General features: G+C 41.8%; 1 protein-coding gene across 1 annotated transcript in view; it reads left to right on the forward strand.

Moving 5' to 3' along the window:
• Positions 1-22,739, forward strand: part of mycbp2 (MYC binding protein 2) — a 386,518-nt gene that overhangs the window by 37,661 nt on the left and 326,118 nt on the right. Inside the window, exons 3-5 of the mRNA XM_082967288.1 lie at positions 10,943-11,152; positions 16,941-17,094; positions 18,271-18,467. Coding sequence (XP_082823414.1) covers positions 10,943-11,152; positions 16,941-17,094; positions 18,271-18,467 — 561 coding nt within the window. The remainder of the gene's footprint in view (positions 1-10,942; positions 11,153-16,940; positions 17,095-18,270; positions 18,468-22,739) is intronic.

Consider the following 22,739-nt stretch of genomic DNA (forward strand, 5'->3'; position numbering starts at 1 on the left):
TATATGCATATTCTCGTTTCTGGGCAAGAGTAGTAACCAGTTTAAATCGGTTAAATTTTTTATCCGGCCGTGCAAATACTGCCCCCTAGCCCCAACAGGTTTTAAGGGTAGAGAAAGCTTGTTGGACACTAAGAACGCTTTGTTGTAGAGCATTTAACACAAAATCCAGGGAGGGGCCAGCTGAGTGTAAGACTATCATCTGCATATAAATGGATGAGAGCGAGCTTCCTACTGCCTGATTATTGTCTTTTGTTGATTTTATATAACATTCCAACCTCGTTTAGCATGATCTATTCAATTAAGGCACAATTCTATTTGTATTAATTTGCATCACTGTCAATGACATATACTTATATTTTGAAGGCTAACCGCAAAGTCCACTATTGTGGCTAATCCTTATTGTGGCTAGCTTCACGTAGATGGGTCCGACCACCATTAACATTTACATTTAAGTCATTTAGCAGACGCTCTTATCCAGAGCGACTTACAAATTGGTATTCACCTTATGATATCCAGTGGAACAACCACTTTACAATAGTGCATCTAAATCTTCAGGGGGGGGGGGGGGTAGAAGGATTACTTTATCCTATCCTAGGTATTCCTTAAAGAGGTGGGGTTTCAGGTGTTTCCGGAAGGTGGTGATTGACTCCGCTGTCCTGGCGTCGTGAGGGAGCTTGTTCCACCATAGGGGTGCCAGAGCAGCGAACAGTTTTGACTGGGCTGAGCGGGAACTGTGCTTCCTCAGAGGTAGGGGGGCCAGCAGGCCAGAGGTGGATGAGCGCAGTGCCCTCGTTTGGGTGTAGGAACTGATCAGAGCCTGAAGGTCTCGGAGGGAGGAGGAGGGAGGAGAAGGTGGCAAAGAGCTTCCTAGGGTTAGAGGCAGATGCTTGGAATTTAGAGTGGTAGAAAGTGGCTTTAGCAGCAGAAATAATAAATAAGAACTGTCTTATAAATTAGGGTTATTTTAGATGACACATGGCTATATAGTTAGCCAGCAAATGATAGCTACAGAAATGGATTATGTTGTTTTGCTATGTTTTTGGGGAAGAACATTGTTTGCATGACATCGCCGAAGTTTGTTTTACCTTTTATTTAACTAGGCAAGTCAGTTAACCTGTTAGGGCTAGGCGGCAGTATTGACACGGCTGGATAAAAAACATACCCGATTTAATCTGGTTACCACTCCTACCCAGTAACTAGAATATGCATATACTTATTACATATGGATAGAAAACACCCTAAATTTTCTAAAACTGTTTGAATGGTGTCTGTGAGTATAACAGAACTCAAATGGCAGGTCAAAACCTGAGAGATTCCTTTACAGGAAGTGGCCTGTCTGACCATTTCTTGAACTTCTTTTCCATCTCTATCATTTACTAAGGATCTCTGCTCTAACGTGACACTTCCCACGTCGTCCATAGGCGCTCAGAGCCCGGGAAAAAACAGAATGTCGTCATTCCAGCCCCAGGCTGAAACACATTATCGCCTTTCTCAAGTGGCCGATCAAGGGACACTGGGCTTATGCGCGTGACCCGACCGCCCCCGCCTTTGGGATTTTTTCCTCTGTTTGCCGAAAAGGAGATTCCCTGTCGGAATATTATCGCTTTTCTACGAGAAAAATGTCGTAAAAATTGATTTTAAACAGCGGTTGACATGCTTCGAAGTACGGTAATGGAATATTTAGAATTTTATTGTCACGAATTGCGCCATGCGCGCGACACTTCTTTACTATTTCGGATAGTGTCTGGAACGCACGAACAAAACGCCGCTATTCGGATATAACGATGGATTATTTTGGACCAAACCAACATTTGTTATTGAAGTAGCAGTCCTGGGTGTGCATTCTGACGAAGACAACAAAAGGTAATCAAACTTTTATAATAGTAAATATGATTATGGTGAGTGCTAAACTTGCCGGGTGTCTAAATAGCGAGCCCGTGATGCCTGGGCTATGTACTTAGAATATTGCAAAATGTGCTTTCACCAAAAAGCTATTTTAAAATCGGACATATCGAGTGCATAGAGGAGGTCTGTATCTATAATTCTTAAAATAATTGTTATGCTTTTTGTGAACGTTTATCGTGAGTAATTTAGTAAAATGTTAGCGAATTCCCCGTAAGTTTGCGGGGGGTATGCTAGTTCTGAACGTCACATGCTAATGTAAAAAGCTGGTTTTTGATATAAATATGAACTTGATTGAACAAAACATGCATGTATTGTATAACATAATGTCCTAGGGTTGTCATCTGATGAAGATCATCAAAGGTTAGTGCTGCATTTAGCTGTCTTCTGGGTTTTGGTGACATTATATGCTGGCTTGAAAAATGGGTGTCTGATTATTTCTGGCTTGGTACTCTGCTGACATAATCTAATGTTTTGCTTTCGTTGTAAAGCCTTTTTGAAATCGGACAGTGTGGTTAGATTAACGAGAGTCTTGTCTTTAAATAGCTGTAAAATAGTCATATGTTTGAGAAATTGAAGTAATAGGATTTTTAAGGTTTTGAAAATCGCGCCACAGGCTGCCAGTGGCTGTTACGTAGGTGGGACGCAAGCGTCCCACCTAGCCCATAGAGGTTAATAACAAATTCATATTTTTAATGACGGCCTACCGGGGAACAGTGGGTGAACCGCCTTTTTCAGGGGCAGAACGACAGATTTTTACCTTGTCAGCTCGGGGATTTGATCAAGTTCAACGCCCAGAGCTAGCTAGCTTTTTATGACCTGCACTGTAGGTGAGCGAGACAACTTTACCAGCTTCATAGCATACGTTTCGATGAATTGTTGTGGCATATGAAATACGAGTGATAGTGTAATAACTACATAAAAAAAAATATATATATGAACGCGTTAAATTATTAGGTGACGTGCAGTCATATTCAGGTCCTGACTGGTCAACAAGCTTATTTGACACGTCAAATCGTGTTCTTTGGCGTGTATCTTTTTCGACATGCAAAGACCCAAACGGCATTCCATAGAAATCCTGGTTGAGAATGAAACCACTGACCAACGAAACAGCACAGCATGTAAGTGGAAGAAATGGGTTTTGGTTATGTTTTGCTGGTAATGGGGACATACGTAAATGCCAACAAAATTACTTTTGTGTGTGTGTGTTTAACCTTGTATTTAACTAGGCAAGTCAGTTAAGAACAAATTCTTATTTACAATGACGGCCAAACTCGGACGACTCTGGGCCAATTGTGCGCTGCCCTATGGGACTCCCAATCACGGCCGGATGTGATACAGCCTGGATTCGAACCAGGGACTGTAGTGACGCCTCTTGCATTGAGATGCAGTGCCTTAGACCGCTGTGTGTGTGTTAACTATTTCAGTGTACTAGAATTCTTAAAAGGCTGATAAAATTTAAAATATTTGTTATCGGTGTCAGGTTTTTTTGTCAAGGAAAATTTCGGATATTGGTATCGGCCAAAAATGTCAGATTGGTACATCACTAACTGTGATGTCTCTGATACTATCCAGCTCTCCATGTTTCTTTAAGATGGCAGGTAGGCCTGTCCTTGTGTAATTATACGCTCTGATGGCCAGTCAAATATGATTTTCTCCAGTCACGAACATCCCAGTAGTAATGGATAATCTCCTTTCACGACGTCGACTGGCAGCTTTTCAGTTTCTGTTTAACTGAACTGTGACCTCAGTGATGCCTCTCACAGCGACAGATTCACCTGTCTAAGTCTATATTATGATGTGTGCTGTCTGAAGTGGAATGTATGTCAGTATCTTTTTGTAGGCTGTCTGACACGAGATGCAGCTGCCACTGTGTCAAGCTTCATACGCACTGTCTGCCCTTCTAGCAAGGGATAGTCATAGTAGCCGTGCGGCCCTACAGCAACAGTCAGTATATTCAGTACGACTTCCTTGTCTGAGTCGCTCACCTCGGTGTTCTGTTGCTCAACAGCGTGAGCAGTTGATCTTGTTTTTTGTTGTCGGTCTTTTATGTTTTCTCCTGAGTTTTTTTTGGTTTTTCTGCATCCTCATTCGATGTGGCCCTTTTTTTACCACAGGTTCGGCAATCCGTGTCCTTACACCAGCATGTAAACACCAGATGTCACACCTTGCCCCAGCAGAAGCATGTTCCTTGCTTTCCCCTTCCTTGCTTTCCTTGATTTTCAGTTGCAACTTTGCATTTTTTGTGATTAACCCAACTGCAGAGCCTCTAGCAGCTAGTTCCATGGACACACTGACTTCTATGGCCTTTACTTTAAGTCAGTCTCTCTTGTGGAGCTTCACTCCCTAGCCCACGTACTAGTCGGTTTCTCTAATGGTGTCATTTAGAACAGAGATTCTAAACTGGGAGGTTTTGAAACTTACTCCAGGCTGAACTTTACTAAAGCCAGGTAGAAAGTGTGCTGAAATTTATAATGAACCTATAATTTTATCTCAAATGTTTTACACCATTTAGTATTTTGAATACAGAGCTAATTAGCAGCACTATTTAGCGGATTTGGTTGATTTTTGTGGTCTCAAACCAGTGTGTTTACTAACGTTCTTCAAGGATATGGGCAACATTTTTTATTGAACCTTTTATTTTGACAGTGAGTTTAACGATTTTCAGGTCTGAGCCCCATGACTTCACCTGGGCCATGTGAGGATTCACTTAATTCCTTACTACAGCTCTCTGCCCCACTTATTGCAGAACTGTTGACCTAGATTACCAGTCAAAAGTTTGGACACACCTAGTCATTCCTGGCTTTTTCTTTATTTTTACTATTTTCTACATTTGTAGAATAATAGTGAAGACCTCAAAACTATGAAATGACACATGGAATCATGTAGTAAACAAAAAACTGTTAAACAAATCAAAATATAGTTTATATTTGAGATTCTTTCAAAGTAGCCACCCTTTGCCTTGATGACAGCTTTGCACACTCTTGGCATTCTCTCAACCAGCTTAGCCTGGAATGCTTTTCCAACAGTCTTGAAGGAGTTCCCAAATATGCTGAGCACTTGTTGGCTGCTTTACCTTCACTCTGCGGTCCGACTCATCCCAAACCTTAGCAATTTGGTTGAGGTTGGGGGATTGTGGAGGCCAGGTCATCTGATGCAGCACTCCATCACTTTCCTTCTTGGTCAAATAGCCCTTACACAGCCTGGAGGTGTGTTGGGTCATTGTTCTGTTGAAAAACAAATGATAGTCCCACTAAGTGCAAACCAGATAAGATGGTGTATCGCTGCGTAATACTGTGGTAGCCATGCTGGTTAAGTGTGCCTTGAATTCTAAATATATCTCAGACATTGTCACCAGCTGTAGCACCATCACACCACCTCCTCCATGCTTCACAGTGGGAACCACACATGCAGAGATCATCCGTTCACCTATTCTGCGTCTCACAAAGACACAATGGTTGGAACCAAAAATCTCCAATTTGGACTCATCAGACTGAAGGACAGATTTCCACTGGTCTAATGTCCATTGTTTGTGTTTTTGGCCCAAGCAAGTCTCTTCTTATTGATGTCCTTTCGTTGCTGCCATGCTATGTTGTTGTCTTAGGTCTCTCTTTATGTAGTGTTGTGGTGTCTATCTTGTTGTTGTTGTGTGTGTGTGTGTGTGTGTGTGTTCTATATTTTTATTACATTTTTAATCCCAGCCCACATACCCGCAGGAGGCCTTTTGCCTTCAAGGATATGGACAACATTGGCCATCATTGTAAATAAGAATTTGTTCTTAACTGACTTGCCTAGTTAAATAAAAAGTAGTGGTTTCTTTGCAGCAATTCAACCATGAAGGCCTGATTCATGCCGTCTCCTCTGAACAGTTCATGTTGAGATGTCTTACTTAAACTCTGTCAAGTATTTATTTGGGCTGCAATTTCCGAGGCTGGTTACTCTAATGACCTTATCCTCTCCAGCAAGGTAACTCTGGGTTTTCCTTTCATTTGGAGGTGCTCATGCGAGCCAGTTTCATCAGAGCGCTTGATGTTTTTTGCGACTGCACTTGGAAGTCAATTTCAAAGTTCTAGAAATGTTCTGAATTGACTAACCTTCATGTCTTAAAGTAATGATGGACTGTTGTTTCTTTTTGCTTATTTGAGCTGTTCTTGCCATAATATGGGCTTAGCCCCATTTGGAAAAAGACAATCTTCTGTATACCACTCGTACCTTTTAACAACACAGCTGATTAGGTCAAACTGATTAAGGAGGAAAGACATTCAACTATTTAACAAGGCACACCTGTTAATTTGATGTCTTCACTATTATTCTACAATGTAGAAAATAGTAAAAATAAAGATAAAGCCTGGAATGACTAGGTGTGTCCAAACTTGACTGGTACTGTATATTAGAGGTCGACCGATTATGATTTTTCAACACCGATACCGATTATTGGGAGGCCAAAACATCCGATACCGATTTGAATCGGCCGATGGTTGTTTTTTTTGTTATTTTTTTAAAACTTTTAATTTTTTTATTATTATTATTTTTTTTTAAATTTATAATAATGATAATTACAACAATACTGAATGAACACTTATTTTAACTTAATATAATACATCAATAAAATCAATTTAGCCTCAAATAAATAATGAAACATGTTCAATTTGGTTTAAATAATGCTAAACAAAGTGTTGGAGAAGAAAGTAAAAGTGCAATATGTGCCATGTAAAAGAGCTAAGGTTTAACTTCCTTGCTCAGAACATGGGAACATATGAAAGCTGGTGGTTCCTTTTAACATGAGTCTTCAATATTCCCAGGTAAGATGTTTTAGGTTGTAGTTATTATAGGAATTATAGGACTATTTCTCTCTATACGATTTGTATTTCATATACCTTTGACTATTGGATGTTCTTATAGGCACTTTAGTATTGCCAGTGTAACAGTATAGCTTCCGTCCCTCTCCTCGCTCCTACCTGGGCTTGAACCAGGAACACATCGACAACAGCCACCCGCGAGGCAGCGTTACCCATGTAGAGGAAGGGAAACAACTACTCCAAGTCTCAGAGCGAGTGACGTTTGAAACGCTATTAGCGCACACCCCGCTAACTAGCTAGCCATTTCACATCGGTTACACCAGCCTAATCTCGGGAGTTGACAGGCTTGAAGGGGTGGGTATAATTTGTGGAATGTTCCAACAGGGATCTGTTCCAAAAAACGTAAAGTAAAAGGTTGCCAACCAACAACGCATACAAAGTAGCAACGCATACAAACCTAGCTAACTAGCTGCCGAATAGGCATCAACTCACCACGTAGCTTATTCTTAATGTTTGTCTATAGGCAACCAGAGTGAGGACAGACATTTTTCGGAATGAACGTCATGAGTGAAAAACGCAATGAAATGGACCACTCACTACCTGGTATCTTATTCTGCCGCTATACAACTTTGTATGCGTTGTTTTTTGCCAACCTTGTTATTTACGAAGTTTTTGGAATAGATTCCTGTTGGAACGTTCCACAAATTATACCCACCCGGCTTGAAGTCATAAACAGCTTGAAACACAGCGAAGAGCTGCTGGCAAAACGCACGAAAGTGCTGTTTGAATGAATGCTTACGAGTTATGTTATGTCATAATTACGTAAATTCTGGCAAATTAGTTCGCAACGAGCCAGGCGGCCCAAACTGTTGCATATACCCTGACTCTGTGTGCAATGAACGCTAGAGATGTGAAACAATTTCATGTTAGCAGGCAATATTAACTAAATATGCAATATTAACTAAAAATATATACTTGTTTATTGATTTTAAAGAAAGGCATTGATGTTTATGGTTAGGTACGTTGGTGCAACAACAGTGCTTTTTTCGCAAATGCGCTTGTTAAATCAACACCCCGTTTGGCGAAATAGGCTGTGATTCAATGATAAATTAACAAGCACCGCTCGATTATATGCAACACAGGACACGTTAGATAAACTAGTAATATCATCAACCATGTGTAGTTAACTAGTGATTATGTTAAGATTGATATCTTATAAAAAAACTAAGTTTAATGCTAGCTAGCAACTTACCTTGGCTTCTTGCTGCCCTCGCGTAACAGGTAGTCAGCCTGCCCTGCAGGCTCCTTGTGCGTTGGATTGGATTTGTAACCGGAAGGTTGCAAAAACGAATCCCCGAATCCCCCCTGAACAAGGCAGTTAACCCCTGTTCCTAGGCCGTCATTGAAAATAAGAATGTGTTCTTAATCTGACTTGCCTAGTTAAATAAAGGTGTCAAAAAATAAATAAAATAATCGGCAAATCGGTGGCCAAAAATACCGATTACCGATTGTTATGACAACTTCAAATCGGCCCTAATTAATCGGCCATTCCGATTTAATCGGTCGACCTCTACTTTAATGTTACAATTGTTTCTGGTGTTATCCCTAAGATCTGCAAAGCGGCACCTGTCTTCCCCCTACATAAAGGATGAGATCCTTCTGACTTAGATACTAGTGTCCAATCATCTTGCCTTTCCAGAGTTTTAGAATCCCTGGCCAACTGTCAGCTAAGACTTCTCACTCACTTCTTAATCTGCACCAATCCGGTTTTAGAACGGCTATGATTGTTTTAATGTTAAATTGATTAGATCATAATAATCATTGTGCTTTCCAAGGCCTTTGAAACTGTTGACGATCATACTCATTCAAAGGTTTGAGAATTATCTGTCAGATAGAACAGTGAGATTTCTGATGGTGTTTAGTCTGGATTCCATAATATTATGGGTCGGTATTGGAACCTGTTCTTTTGACTATTTTTTTTAAATAATATTGGGCTATCCGTTAACTTTTAATGTTCATTTGTATGCAGACAATACTTATGTATGCCATTGCCCCAATTGTAGACCAGGTGTTGTTAGAGCTGCAATCTGACTTTGTTGCCTTCCAGAAAGCCCTGGTTGGTTTAAAACCTGTACTTAATGTGGGCAAGACAAAATGCATGTTCTCCAATTCTTGCTTGTTTTTCAGATGGATTAGATATTTATTAATTTAAAGGTTCTCCCATTGATCGGGTTCCCTTCTATAAATATCTGGGGTTTTGGATTGACAAGGATTTAACGTTTTAAAAAGACATACTGATGAGCTAGTTAAAAAGCTAAGATTTAAAGTGGCCTTTTTGTAAAATAGAGCATTGGGGAACGTCCCGCCCCCCCACTGTGTGTGCCTTGTCTATTTCTATGGCCACAAGCACTGTTCATGACACAAACTGTTCACACCCCTCTTGTTGGTGGAGAGAGTTTTGCAGGTTTAAAGCTTATTTCCTGCAATTCTACACATTTTGTCACGGGGTGCAAAGTAAATGTTGCAGTTTTAAAGCAAATATTCCTGCAATTCTCTATACATTTTGCTCTGTCTAATGTATGTTCATGTGATATTTGAGTGACCAACAAATTACAACTATCTATGGGCTAAAAAACCTAAATAAAAAAACTTTAGCTGACCTGGGCTAGTTGATATATGCAATGAATAACATGACGAGGAACTGATGATGCACTACCCACTTTTGAAATTGCACCTTGTGCATTCTGTTATTACAACTTTCAAGTTCCTTTAAAAAAAAATTGTGGACCCACGTGCCCCACCCTAGGGGGGGACACCCCACAGTTTGGGAACCACTACTGTAGAGCACTTCACTATTCCCTTTTTGGGGAAGTACAGAAGCTTCCAACCTACCTAACTTTGTTGTTGCGGTATAAAGACATGAGTTACCAAACCCATTCATAGGGTTGGTTAACTCTTGAGGTTCGTCAGGTCTCCACCGAATTCGGCAATCCGCTTTTGTTTTAATGCACCTCACTGCTGGATACATTTCCGGAACTCATTACAATTAGATGTTCTGGTGCCACTCGTGCAGTTTAGGGTGTTAATTGAGGACCTAGTGGCTGAGGACTGTAACGGTTTTTCATACATTTGTGTTTTGTATTGATTGCTGTTTTGTTTGACGTTGTATTGATTGTGATCAGGGCACCCTTGGGAATGAGACCGTTTCAATGGTTTTCCCCTGAATAAATAATCTAATAATTATATAGATGCACAGTGAAACATTAAAACCTTTCTCATATTGAGTTGCCCTCAGAACAACCTCAATTAATTGGGGATGAGCTATAGTACAGTCAAGTGTATATAGTTTAGTAGAGTACAGTAAATTGCACTGTACTCTAATCTCTTGTACTGTAATGTACATGGGATGGTGTCAGTAAGAGCCAGGAGTGGTGACATTAACTGGAGAGAGAGGGGTTGTCCAGACTTTTTTAACACTCTTGCTTTGACAACCATGCGACAGAATGAGAAATAAATCAGTTATTAGCTGAACATAACAGTATGCCAGTGCAAGGGAGTACAGCAACAGGTGACTCAACTGTAGTTTGACTACTATGAATTCCCATTGTAGCCAATTCAGTTGCAGTCATTCTGTTACTGATTTGGTAACATTGTGTTTTAATCACTTAAATCATAAACCAAGTTGTCATTAAAAACAGGAATTGGTAAGTCAACCTTCAGTTGTTAGTTCTGTGAACTTTCATTTTTCTCCCTCGTGAGGGAGAGAAATTAGAAAATATCTTAAAAGATGTGGGTTTTTGGTAACATAATTATAAGACCTTAGGCAATATTTCTTAAACTTAGAGAAGGCAAATAAGTTCTGCAAAGCGACATATATTAGTTGGCAGGGGTCTTCAACATGGTTGTGTTGAAGTATTTCTAGTACCTTTATAATACTTTTTCCGCTAGATGTTTTCTAAGACACCTTTTCCTTCAATTTGACCACAATGTTTGGGGGGGGGGGGGATAGAAAATGGTTGAAATGTATTTATGCCATCATTTGTAAAAAATAGACTCTTAGCTTTTTTTTGACTCCACATTTGAAGTGCTCATGGGGGCATTTCCAGGTAAAAAGCCCCATCTTCTCTTTTTTGATGATGGCTTAAGGGCCAGCACACCTCCATTGTGACTGCTGAGAAAAAATCATAGTAATAGTTTATTTGCGAGTCATGGCTGTATTTTTCACACTCTCTCTTCCACAGACGGAGAACCTTGATATGGTCTTCTGCATGCCGGAAATCAAGCTGCATAGCAACCCATCGGTGTTCAACGTGTACTGCAACGTGCGCCACTGCGTGCTGGAATGGCAGCAGCGGGAGGCGTCCCTGGCTCTGGCCTCTAGGAGCTCTATGCAGAGCGGCGACTCGGACAGCGAGGAGGAGTTCCGTGAGCCCGCCAGCAAGCTTCCCAAGGTAACCAATTTCTTCTGTTATGTTACTTCAGAAGCAGAGGGACGGGAACAGGGTTGGTGGAAAGGTAGAAATAGAATATGACAGACATGTTGCTTTATTTGTTTTTTGATACCAGGTTTGCTGTTCACTTGCACTATATAAGATGGAAGGGAGTTCCGTGCACTCATGGCTCTGTATAGTACTGTACGTTTTCTTGAATTTGTTCTGGACCTGGGGACTGGGAAAATACCCCTGGTGGCATGTCTGATGGGGTAAGTGTGTGTGCCAGTGCAGTGTGTAAGTTGACTATGCAAACTATTTTGAATATCTACCACATTAATGTGTCTTATAAAATCAAGAAGTGACGCAATCGGTCTTTCCTCCACTCTTATCCAAGAGAGACTGGCATTAATATTAGCACAATGAAGAGCAAGACTTGCCACTCTGTTCTGGGCCAGCTGCAGCTTAACTAGTTATTTCTTTGCAACAATTGACCATATTACTAGACAATTATCAAGATAAGATAAAACTAGAGCCTGCAGGACTTGCTTTGTGGCGTGTGGTGTCAAATCTCTATTACGGACAGACATCTCCCCATCTTTACAACCCTTGAATCTATATATGTTTTGACTGTGACAGTTTACAATCTAAAGTAACGCCAAGTAATTTAGTCTCCTCAACTTGTTCAATAGCCACACCATTCATTACCAGACTCAGCTGAGGTCTAGAACGTAGGGAATGATTTGTACCAAATACAATGCTCTTAGTTTTAGAGATGTTCAGGACCCGTTTATTACTGGCCACCCATTCCAAAACAGACCAACTAATTGTTAAAGTTTTCAGTGACTTCATTAGCTGTGGTTGCTGATGCGTATATGGTCGAATCAGCAGCATACATGGACACACATGCTTTGCTTAATGCCAGTGGCAGGTCATTGGTAAAAATAGAAAAGAGTATGGTGCCTAGAGAGCTGTCCTGCGGTACACCACACTTTACATGCTTGACATTAGAGACGCTCCCATTCAAGAAAACCCTCTGAGTTCTATTAGATAGATAGCTCTGAATCCACGATATGGCAGAAGTTGAAAAGCCATAACACACAAGTTTTCTCAACAACAAGTTATGGTCAATAATATCAAAGGTTGCACTGAAATCTGACAGTACAACTCCTACAGTCTTCTTGTTATCCATTTTTTTTTCAACCAATCATCAGTCATTTGTGTCAGTGCAGTACATGTTCAGTACCCTTCTCTATAAGCATGCTAAAAGTCTGTTGTTACTTCGAGAAATAGCATTGCATTTGGTCAAACACATTTTTTTCCAACTGTTTGCTAAGTGCTGGCAGCAAGCTGATAGGTCTGCTGTTAGAACCAGTAAAGGCCGCTTTACCACTCTTGGGTAGCGGACTGACTTTGGCTTCCTCTAGGCTTAGATTAAAGATATGACAGATAGGAGGGGCTATAGTCAATTGTCAATGCCAGGAGGTTTGTAATTATTGATCCATAACGATTTTACCACCTCTCCCACACTAGCTTTACAAAATTCAAACTTGCAATGCTTTTCTTTCATTATTAGTTTGTTTATGCATGAGTACAATTGCTCACTGTTTGTTGTTGGCTGTGTTTACACAGGTAGCCCAATTCAGATTTATTTCCCCCTAATTGTTCTTTTAACCAATCAGATCTGCTCTGAAAAAGATCTGATATGACTGGTTAAAATACCAATTAGTGGAACAAATATAAGAATTGTGCTGCAGCCCATGTGACAACAGGGACTGGGCTAGCCTGGGAGCCAGATCACTCTTCTTTTCAGACTGCAATTAGCCTGTCATCGATGGCTAATTGGTGGCTGCTGTTGCCAGGTAAATATACTGCTCAAAAAAATAAAGGGAACACTTAAACAACACAATGTAACTCCAAGTCACTTCTGTGAAATCAAACTGTCCACTTAGGAAGCAACACTGATTGACAATACATTTCACATGCTGTTGTGCAAATGGAATAGACAACAGGTGGAAATTATAGGCAATTAGCAAGACACCCCCAATAAAGGAGTGGTTCTGCAGGTGGTAACCACAGACCACTTCTCAGTTCCTATGCTTCCTGGCTAATGTTTTGGTCACTTTTGAATGCTGGCGGTGCTTTCACTCTAGTGGTAGCATGAGACGGAGTCTACAACCCACACAAGTGGCTCAGGTAGTGCAACTCATCCAGGATGGCACATCAATGCGAGCTGTGGCAAGAAGGTTTGCTGTGTCTGTCAGCGTAGTGTCCAGAGCATGGAGGCGCTACCAGGAGACAGGCCCGTACATCAGGAGACGTGGAGGAGGCCGTAGGAGGGCAACAACCCAGCAGCAGGACCGCTACCTCCACCTTTGTGCAAGGAGGAGCATTGCCAGAGCCCTGCAAAATGACCTCCAGCAGGCCACAAATGTGCATGTGTCTGCTCAAACGGTCAGAAACAGACTCCATGAGGGTGGTATGAGGGCCCGATGTCCACAGGTGGGGGTTGTGCTTACAGCCCAACACCGTGCAGGACGTTTGGCATTTGCCAGAGAACACCAAGATTGGCAAATTCGCCACTGGCGCCCTGTGCTCTTCACAGATGAAAGCAGGTTCACACTGAGCACATGTGACAGACGTGACAGTCTGGAGACGCCGTGGAGAACGTTCTGCTGCCTGCAACATCCTCCAGCATGACCGGTTTGGCTGTGGGTCAGTCATGGTGTGGGGTGGAATTTCTTTGGGGGGCCGCACAGCCCTCCATGTGCTCGCCAGAAGTAGCCTGACTGCCATTAGGTACCGAGATGAGATCCTCAGACCCCTTGTGAGACCATATGCTGGTGCGGTTGGCACTGGGTTCATCCTAATGCAAGACAATGCTAGACCTCATGTGGCTGGAGTGTGTCAGTAGTTCCTGCAAGAGGAAGGCATTGATGCTATGGACTGGCCCACCTGTTCCCCAGACCTGAATCCAATTGAGCACATCTGGGACATCATGTCTCGCTCCATCCACCAAAGCCACGTTGTACCACAGACTGTCCAGGAGTTGGCGGATGCTTTAGTCCAGGTCTGGGAGGAGATCCCTCAGGAGACCATCCGCCACCTCATCAGGAGCATGCCCAGGCGTTGTAGGGAGGTCATACAGGCACGTGGAGGCCACACACACTACTGAGCCTCATTTTCACTTGTTTTAAGGACATTACATCAAAGTTGGATCAGCCTGTAGTATGGTTTTCCACTTTAATTTTGAGTGTGACTCCAAATCCAGACCTCAATGGGTTGATAAATTGGATTTCCATTGATTATTTTTGTGTGATTTTGTTGTCAGCACATTCAACTATGTAAAGATAAAAGTATTTAATAAGATTATGTCATTCATTCAGATCTAGGATGTGTTATTTTAGTGTTCCCTTTATTTTTTGGAGCAGTGTATTAAAGTGTACTGGGCTATCTAGCTTAGGTCTTCTTACACCTGTTATCCCAATATATTGGAACCTACCCTTGATCCATAAAGCTTCTCAAGGTCAGAAAGAATGGTACAAATTGGGATAATCTAAATCATCACAATTGTCCTAAAATAAAAAAATGCATCTTGAGTTCACATAAATAATCAGTTAGCAAAATATTAGTTGGAAGGTGGACTCTTAAGCAATGTTCTCAAATGTTTTGGCCGCACTGAGCAAATTTCAGGTGTGCTGAGCGCAAACTTGCACAGAATTTTCACAACGTTCAACTTCTGGCGCATCTTTGTAGATACTGGGGCGGCAGGTAGCCTAGTGGTTAGAGCGTTGTACTAGTAACCGAAAGGTTGCAAGATCGAATCCCCAAGCAGACAAGATAAAAAATCAGTCGTTCTGCCCCTGAACAAGGCAGTTAACCCACTGTTCCTAGGCCGTCATTGAAAATAAGAATTGGTTCTTTACTGACTTGCCAAGTTAAATAAAGGTAAAATAAGAGGCCGTACCCACTTTAATTTACAGTTTTAACAGTGGCCAAGTAGGCTACTGTGGCTATTTGATCCTAATGTAGACATACCAGAGTGGCCATCATTAAAAAAAACTATGGAGAAAATGCATCCCATAACATTTTAGCGGTTCTATTATTCAGCCTACAGTAGCTGCCAATGTGGGCCTATATTCTGAGGCTTTTGAAAAAACTTTCAGGGCTTGACATTAACCTGTTATCCACTTGTCCTGACTGAACATTTTGTTTGATGCAAACTACTTTACAAAATACAGTTAATTATTTTTCCCATACCATTACTACAGAGAATCAGACAAATTATGTTACCCTCTGCCTATTGGCTACTTAGTTTATTCAAGCCGGTCTCAGAATACAGCACTGCCCCTTTTAAGATGTAAAAAAAGCTCTTTTACCTGACTCACTTTTCAAAGATGGCTAGAAATGAACAGGTTTGGGGTTCTTGTAGGACGCAATCACTCCCACATTACTGACTACATGCAGCTCTCGCTTTGATCTCAAAACAAGGGCGGCATAATGAACAGGTTTGGGGTTCTTGTAGGATGCAATCACTCCCACATTACTGACTACATGCAGCTCTGGCTTTGATCTCAAAACAAGGGCATAATAATCGCGGCCACTCATGCTGTAAAACAGTCTCGTTCAAATAGTCTGGGTAGCCATTGGATTAGCTGTTCAGTTTTATGGCTTGGGGGTAGAAGTTATTTAGGAGCCTCTTGGACCTCGACTTGGCGCTCCGGTACCGCTTGCCGTGCGGTAGCAGAGAGTCTATGACTAGGGTGGCTGGAGTCTTTGACAATTTTTAGGGCCTTCCTCTGACACCGCCTGGTATAGAGGTCCTGGATGGCTGGAAGCTTGGCCCCGGTGATGTACTGGGCCGTACGCTCTACCCTCTGTAGTGCCTTGCGGTCGGAGGCCGAGCAGTTGCCATACCAGGCAGTGATGCAACCAGTCAGGATGCTCTCGATGGTGCAGCTGTAGAACCTTTTGAGGATCTGAGGACCCATGCCAAATCTTTTGTCTCCTGAGGGGGAATAGGTTTTGTCGTGCCCTTTTCACGACTGTCTTGGTATGCTTGGACCATGTTAGTTTGTTGGTGATGTGGACACCAAGGAACTTGAAGCACTCAACCTGCTCCCCTACAGCCCTGTCGATGAGAATGGGGGTCATGCTCTGTCCTCCTTTTCCTGTAGTCCACAATCATCTCCTTAGCCTTGGTTACGTTGAGGGATAGGTTGTTATTCTGGCACCACCCGGCCAGGTCTCTGACCTCCTCCCTATAGGCTGTCTCATCGTTGTCGGTGATCAGATCACTGTTGTGTCATCAGCAAACTTAATGATGGTGTTGGAGTCGTGCCTGGCCATGCAGTCATGAGTGAACAGGGAGTACAGGAGGAGACTGAGCACGCACCCCTGAGGAGCCCCCATGAGGAGGATCAGCGTGGCGGATGTGTTGTTACCTACCCTTACCACCTGGGGGCGGCCCATCAGGAAGTCTTAGTACCAGGTTCCTTAGCTTAGTGATAAGCTTTGAGGGCACTATGGTGTTAAACACTGAGCATTCTCAGAATAGCATTCTCACATAAGTGTTCCTTTTATCCAGGTGGGAAAGGGCAGTGTGGAGTGCAATAGAGATTGCATCATCTGTGGATCTGTTGGGGCGGTATGCGAATTGGAGTGGGTCTTGGGTATCCGGGAGGATGCTATTGATGTGAGCCATGACCAGCCTTTCAAAGCACTTCATGGCTACCGATGTGAGTGCTACGGGGCGGTAATTATTTAGGCAGATTAGCAGTTATCTGATAATTGTTTGTTTTCTCTCTAGATCATTGGCATTGGTCTGTGTGGGGTGTTTGAACTGATCAAGGAGACTCTGTTCTCCCACCCCTCACTGTGCCTGCGCAGCCTGCAGGCCCTGCTGGTCATGCTGCAGGGACAACAGCCAGAGGGCTTCCAGACCGAACCTCCTGATGTACTGGGTGAGTACTAGCGCACACATGCATGGGAAGACTCATGCACATGCTTTTATTTGTTTTAACCTTTTTTTTAACTAAGCAAGATAGTTATGAACAAATTATTATTTGCAATGACGGCCTACCCTAGGCAAACCCGAGACGAGGATGGGCCAATTGTGCGCCGCACTATGGGACTCCCAATCACAGCCGGTTGTGATACAGCCTGGATTCGAACCAGGGTGTCTGTAGTAATGCCTCTAGCATTGAGATGCAGTGCCTTAGACCGCTGTGCCACTCGGGAGCCCAATGCTAGGGTCGGGCAGTAAATTGTATTTTACTATATACCGGTATTGACGCACGGACCAGTTTTGATTTTGTACTTTACATTCTATAACGGTATTTCAGTGTTTGCTTTGTTGAATGTAATAACTGAGAAATGGAACTTGAAAAAATTATGGCAATCGTCTGTTAAAGCCAGTACGAGACTTCTAACAGCTGAGAACGGCTAATGAGCCTCAAGAGCACACCCTTTCTTTTGTTCAAACAGGCGGAGATAGACAGTGTGTTCATAACAGTTCAACTATTCTACCTTGTTATCTAGCTAATAGATCCAAGTTGCCAAGACTTGAAATATGAAGACAAAATGGCAACTCACTAGCATGTGGGCTTGTGCTTGAGAGAGAGTATGCTATCTGTGTTAATTTTCTGTATTCACCTGTTGCAAGAGTTTGGTCATTATCAGTGGATGTGTATTATGCATGGTTCTGGTTAAATTTGTAACAAAAGTGGCATTTTCATAGAATGACTTGAAAGCTAGATCAGTGATTGCTGCAAAAAGGCAGGTTATTTTGATAAAATACTTGTATTATTAGTGGGCCTTAGGGTTGTAGAAGGCGTATATTTACGAACACACACACACAGTATGTTTTTCAATCCTCGTGAGGGCCTGAAATAAATTTCCATTCAAAATCCTATTTTCCCTAAATATAATCCGTTAACCCAACCCCTAAACCTAACTCCTTATGCTAATTGTAACCCTAACCCACAAGCTTAAAAAGTAGCCTATTTCCACACGAGGGAGAATTTACCGTGTTTTACTACTAAATAGACACCCACTCGCACGCACTTGTGCAGACACAGGTATGCACACACATATTGCAGACACACAGCCTTTCCTAACCCTCCGTCTCCTCACTACAGAGTCTCTGTTCCACCTGCTGCTGGAGACAACGGTGCATAGCACAGGGATGAATGACCCCACGGGGCAGGCCCTCATCGCTCTCTCCTGCGCCTGCCTCTTCAGCCTGGTGGTGTCCTGGGGAGACACGGGCAAGACCCTGCAGGCCGTCTCCGCCATCCTCACCAACAACGGCAGTCACACCTGCCAAACTATCCAGGTGAGACAACGTGGCGCAATGGAACACTAAATGACACGACACACTTCCTATACAACCCCACTCAGGTTAGACACAGGTTAAACCTGCCCCATACCTCTCCATGCATTTAAGTTAACCTGTTAGGGCTAGGGGGCAGCATTTGCACGTCTGGATAAAAAAAATGTACCCGATTTAATCTGGTTACTAATCCTACCCAGTAACTAGAATATGCATATACTTATTATATATGGATAGAAAACACTCTAAAGTTTCTAAAACTGTTTGAATGGTGTCTGTGAGTATAACAGAACTCATTTGGCAGGCAAAACCCTGAGACATTTTCTGACAGGAAGTGGATACCTGATGTGTTGTATTGACTTTAAACCTATCCCATTGAAAAACACAGGGGCTGAGGAATATTTTGGCACTTCCTATTGCTTCCACTAGATGTCACCAGCCTTTACAAAGTGTTTTGAGTCTTCTGGAGGGAGATCTGACCGAACAAGAGCCATGGAACGATGATGTCCCATTAGACACCTGGCGCGCGAGTTCATGTTGGGTACCCTCGTTCCAATACGTTATAAAAGAGTATGCATTCGTCCACCTTGAATATTATTCATGTTCTGGTTAAAAAAGGCCCTAATGATTTATGCTATACAACGTTTGACATGTTTGAACGAACGGAAATATATTTTTTCCCCTCGTTCATGACGAGAAGTCCGGCTGGCTTAGATCATGTGCTAACAAGACGGAGATTTTTGGACATAAATGATGAGCTTTTTTGAACAAAACTACATTCGTTATGGACCTGTGATACCTGGAAGTGACATCTGATGAAGAGAATCAAAGGTAATGGATTATTTACATAGTATTTTCGATTTTAGATCTCCCCAACATGACGTCTAGTCTGTATCGCAACGCGTATTTTTCTGGGCGCAGTGCTCAGATTATTGCAAAGTGTGATTTCCCAGTAAGGTTATTTTTAAATCTGGCAAGTTGATTGCGTTCAAGAGATGTAAATCTATAATTCTTTAAATGACAATATAATATTTTACCAATGTTTTCTAATTTTAATTATTTAATTTGTGACGCTGACTTGACTGCCGGTTATTGGAGGGAAACGATTTCCTCAACATCAATGCCATAGTAAAACGCTGTTTTTGGATATAAATATGAACTTGATAGAACTAAAAATGCATGCATTGTCTAACATAATGTCCTAGGAGTGTCATCTGATGGAGATTGTAAAAGGTTAGTGCATCATTTTAGCTGGTTTTATGGTTTTGGTGACCCTGTCTTTGACTTGACAAAACATTACACACAACTCTTGTAAATGTACTGTCCTAACATACTCTAAATTTATGCTTTCGCCGTAAAACCTTTTTGAAATCGTAAAACGTGGTTAGATTAAGGAGATGTTTATCTTTCAAATGGTGTAAAATAGTTGTATTTTTGAAAAAATTGAATTTTGACATTTATTTGGATTCAAATTTGCCGCTCTTGAAATGCACCTGCTGTTGATGGAGTGCACCACGGGTGGCACGCTAGCGTCCCACCTAGCCCATAGAGGTTAACACAACACACATCCTATACGTACAACCCAACTCACACAGGTTAGACATAGACTATACCTCCCGATAGCACCCAATATACAGTGGGGGAAAAAAGTATTTGATCCCCTGCTGATTTTGTATGTTTGCCCACTGACAAAGAAATGATCAGTCTATAATTTTAACCTTAATGACTTGGAGAAGATCTGCAAAGAGGAGTGGGACAAAATCCCTCATGAGATGTGTGCAAACCTGGTGGCCAACTACAAGAAATGTCTGACCTCTGTGATTGGCAACAAGGGTTTTGCCACCAAGTACTAAGTCATGTTTTGCAGAGGGGTCAAATACTTATTAAAATGCAAATCATTTTATAACATTTTTGACATGTGTTTTTCTGGATTTTTTTGTTGTTATTCTGTCTCTCACTGTTCATATAAACCTACCATTAAAATTATAGACTGATCATTTCTTTGTAAGGCAAACGTACAAAATCAGCAGGGGATCAAATACTTTTTCCCCCCACTGTAGGTGAGACGACACACGCATCCTAGAAGTTCGACCCCGCCCCCTCATCCAGATAGATTAGGTGACCTACACTACCAGTAGAAAGTTTTAGAACACCTACTCCTTCAAGGGGTTTTTCTTTTATTTTTACTATTTTCTACATTTGTAGAATAATAGTGAAGACATCAAAACTATAGAATCATTTAGTAACCAAAAAAGTGTTAAGCAAATCAAAATGTAGTTTATTTTTGAGATTCTTCAATTAGCCACCCTTTGCCTTGATGACAGCTTTGCACACTCTTGGCATTCTCTCAACCAGCTTAGCCTGGAATGCTTTTCCAACAGTCTTGAACGAGTTCTCACATATGCTGAGCACTTGTTGGCTGCTTTTCCTTCACTCTGCGGTCCGACTCATCCCAAACCATAGCAATTTGGTTGAGGTTGGGGGATTGTGGAGGCCAGGTCATCTGATGCAGCACTCCATCACTCTCCTTCTTGGTCAAATATCCCTTACACAGCCTCTGGGTCCTGGTGGAAAAACAAATGATAGCCCCACTAAGCCCAAACCAGATGGGATGGCGTATCACTGCAGAACGCTGTAGTAGCCATGCTGGTTAAGTGTGCCTTGAATTCTAAATAAATCACAGACGGTGTCACCAGCAAAGCATCACCACACCATAACACCACCAACTCTATGCTTTTACGGTGGGAAATACACATGCGGAGATCATCCGTTCACCCACACTGCATCTCACAGACACAACGCGTACTTCTCCATCTGACTCTCCGCCAATGCTGCTGTTTTGGATTGAGAAACTGACGATACAACAATGCAACAAATACATTGATCATCTCAGCAAGGTTTTACCTGTGGTCGTGGAGCTGGGGGGAAGTGCAACTGAAATGTAGCTGAGATGTAGTTGAAATAAACATCTGCATTTTGAAAGAATTCACTTATTTTTATTAACAAAAGCATAAAGATATTGATGAAAAAATACTGTATATGCGTCTATATGCGTGTTCCATGGTCCAGCTACAGCTTCTTCTGACAACGTAGAAAAGTTTTTATGGGATACACATAAGGCAATTCTAGATCTTGTGGCATATTTTTGTTAAACTATAACCAATTCAATGGAATTGCAGTCCTTTGCACGCACAGTGCATTCTTCCATCACATGTATAGCTAATTCTCAAGTTCTTGCACGCTAATGAGATGCTATTGAGCCCACACTACTACACTGTCTGAGCGAAGGACTACATGCTTTCAGGTAAGTTTTTATTACAATACTGGGTGGGGTGAATATATTTTATGACATACATGATTTTTTGTTAACTGATAAATGGTAGCCAACAGCAGTGTTTAAATCCTTTCTAACTTAACAATTTCTGGTAGTTAGTTTTTGTTACCATGTGGGTTTTAGCTTGAGCCTGCTAACTGAGTGTTAATTCACCTGTTTCCATACATGTTTCATTTTAAAATATTTAACTTATAAAGGAGTTGTTTAATCTAACTGCTATTTATCTGTACATGGAATTGAATTTGGGTTTTTTACAAAAAAAATTCTAATCTTTACAGGAAAATGCCACGAGCACTATCTGATGTGTGGAGACATTTCACTGCAGCTAATGTATAAGGAAAAGCTGTGTACATTTGCAAATACTGTGCCAAATCATATGTGAAGAATGCAAAAAATTGCATAAAGTTCCCTCAGCCCTCAGAACAAGCAACCTCTGACAAAAGTCCCTTTACTTCTATTTGGGGTGAAAATGATGAATCAGACACCTTAACGATAGCAACAGCTCATGGTCCTCCTGGAATAATTCGTTTTTTTGACTCAATGGAGGAACGTAGTCAGAGAAATGCTGATTAATGTCTTGCTCGAGCTGTGTATGCAACTGGTTCACCTTTTGATGCTCACAGGCAATGTGTATTGGAAGAGATTTCTGAATGTTCTTTGCCCAGCATACACGCCTCCAACCAGACATGCTTTATCTACTAATTTGCTGGATGCAGAGCTCAACAGAGTTCAAGTGAAGGTCAAGCAAATCCTAGAGAAAGCAGACTGTATTGCAATCATCTCTGATGTGTGGTCAAATGTTTGTGGGCAAGGAATAATTAACTACATCTCCACCCCTCAACCAGTAGTCTACAAGAGCACAGACACAAGGGACAACAGACACACCAGTCTCTGCATTGCAGATGAGCTGAAGGCAGTCATCAATGACCTTGGATCACAGA

The sequence above is a fragment of the Salmo salar genome, chromosome 21, assembly GCF_965601325.2.
Source record: "Salmo salar chromosome 21, fSalSal1, whole genome shotgun sequence".
Classification (NCBI taxonomy): Eukaryota; Metazoa; Chordata; class Actinopteri; order Salmoniformes; family Salmonidae; genus Salmo; species Salmo salar.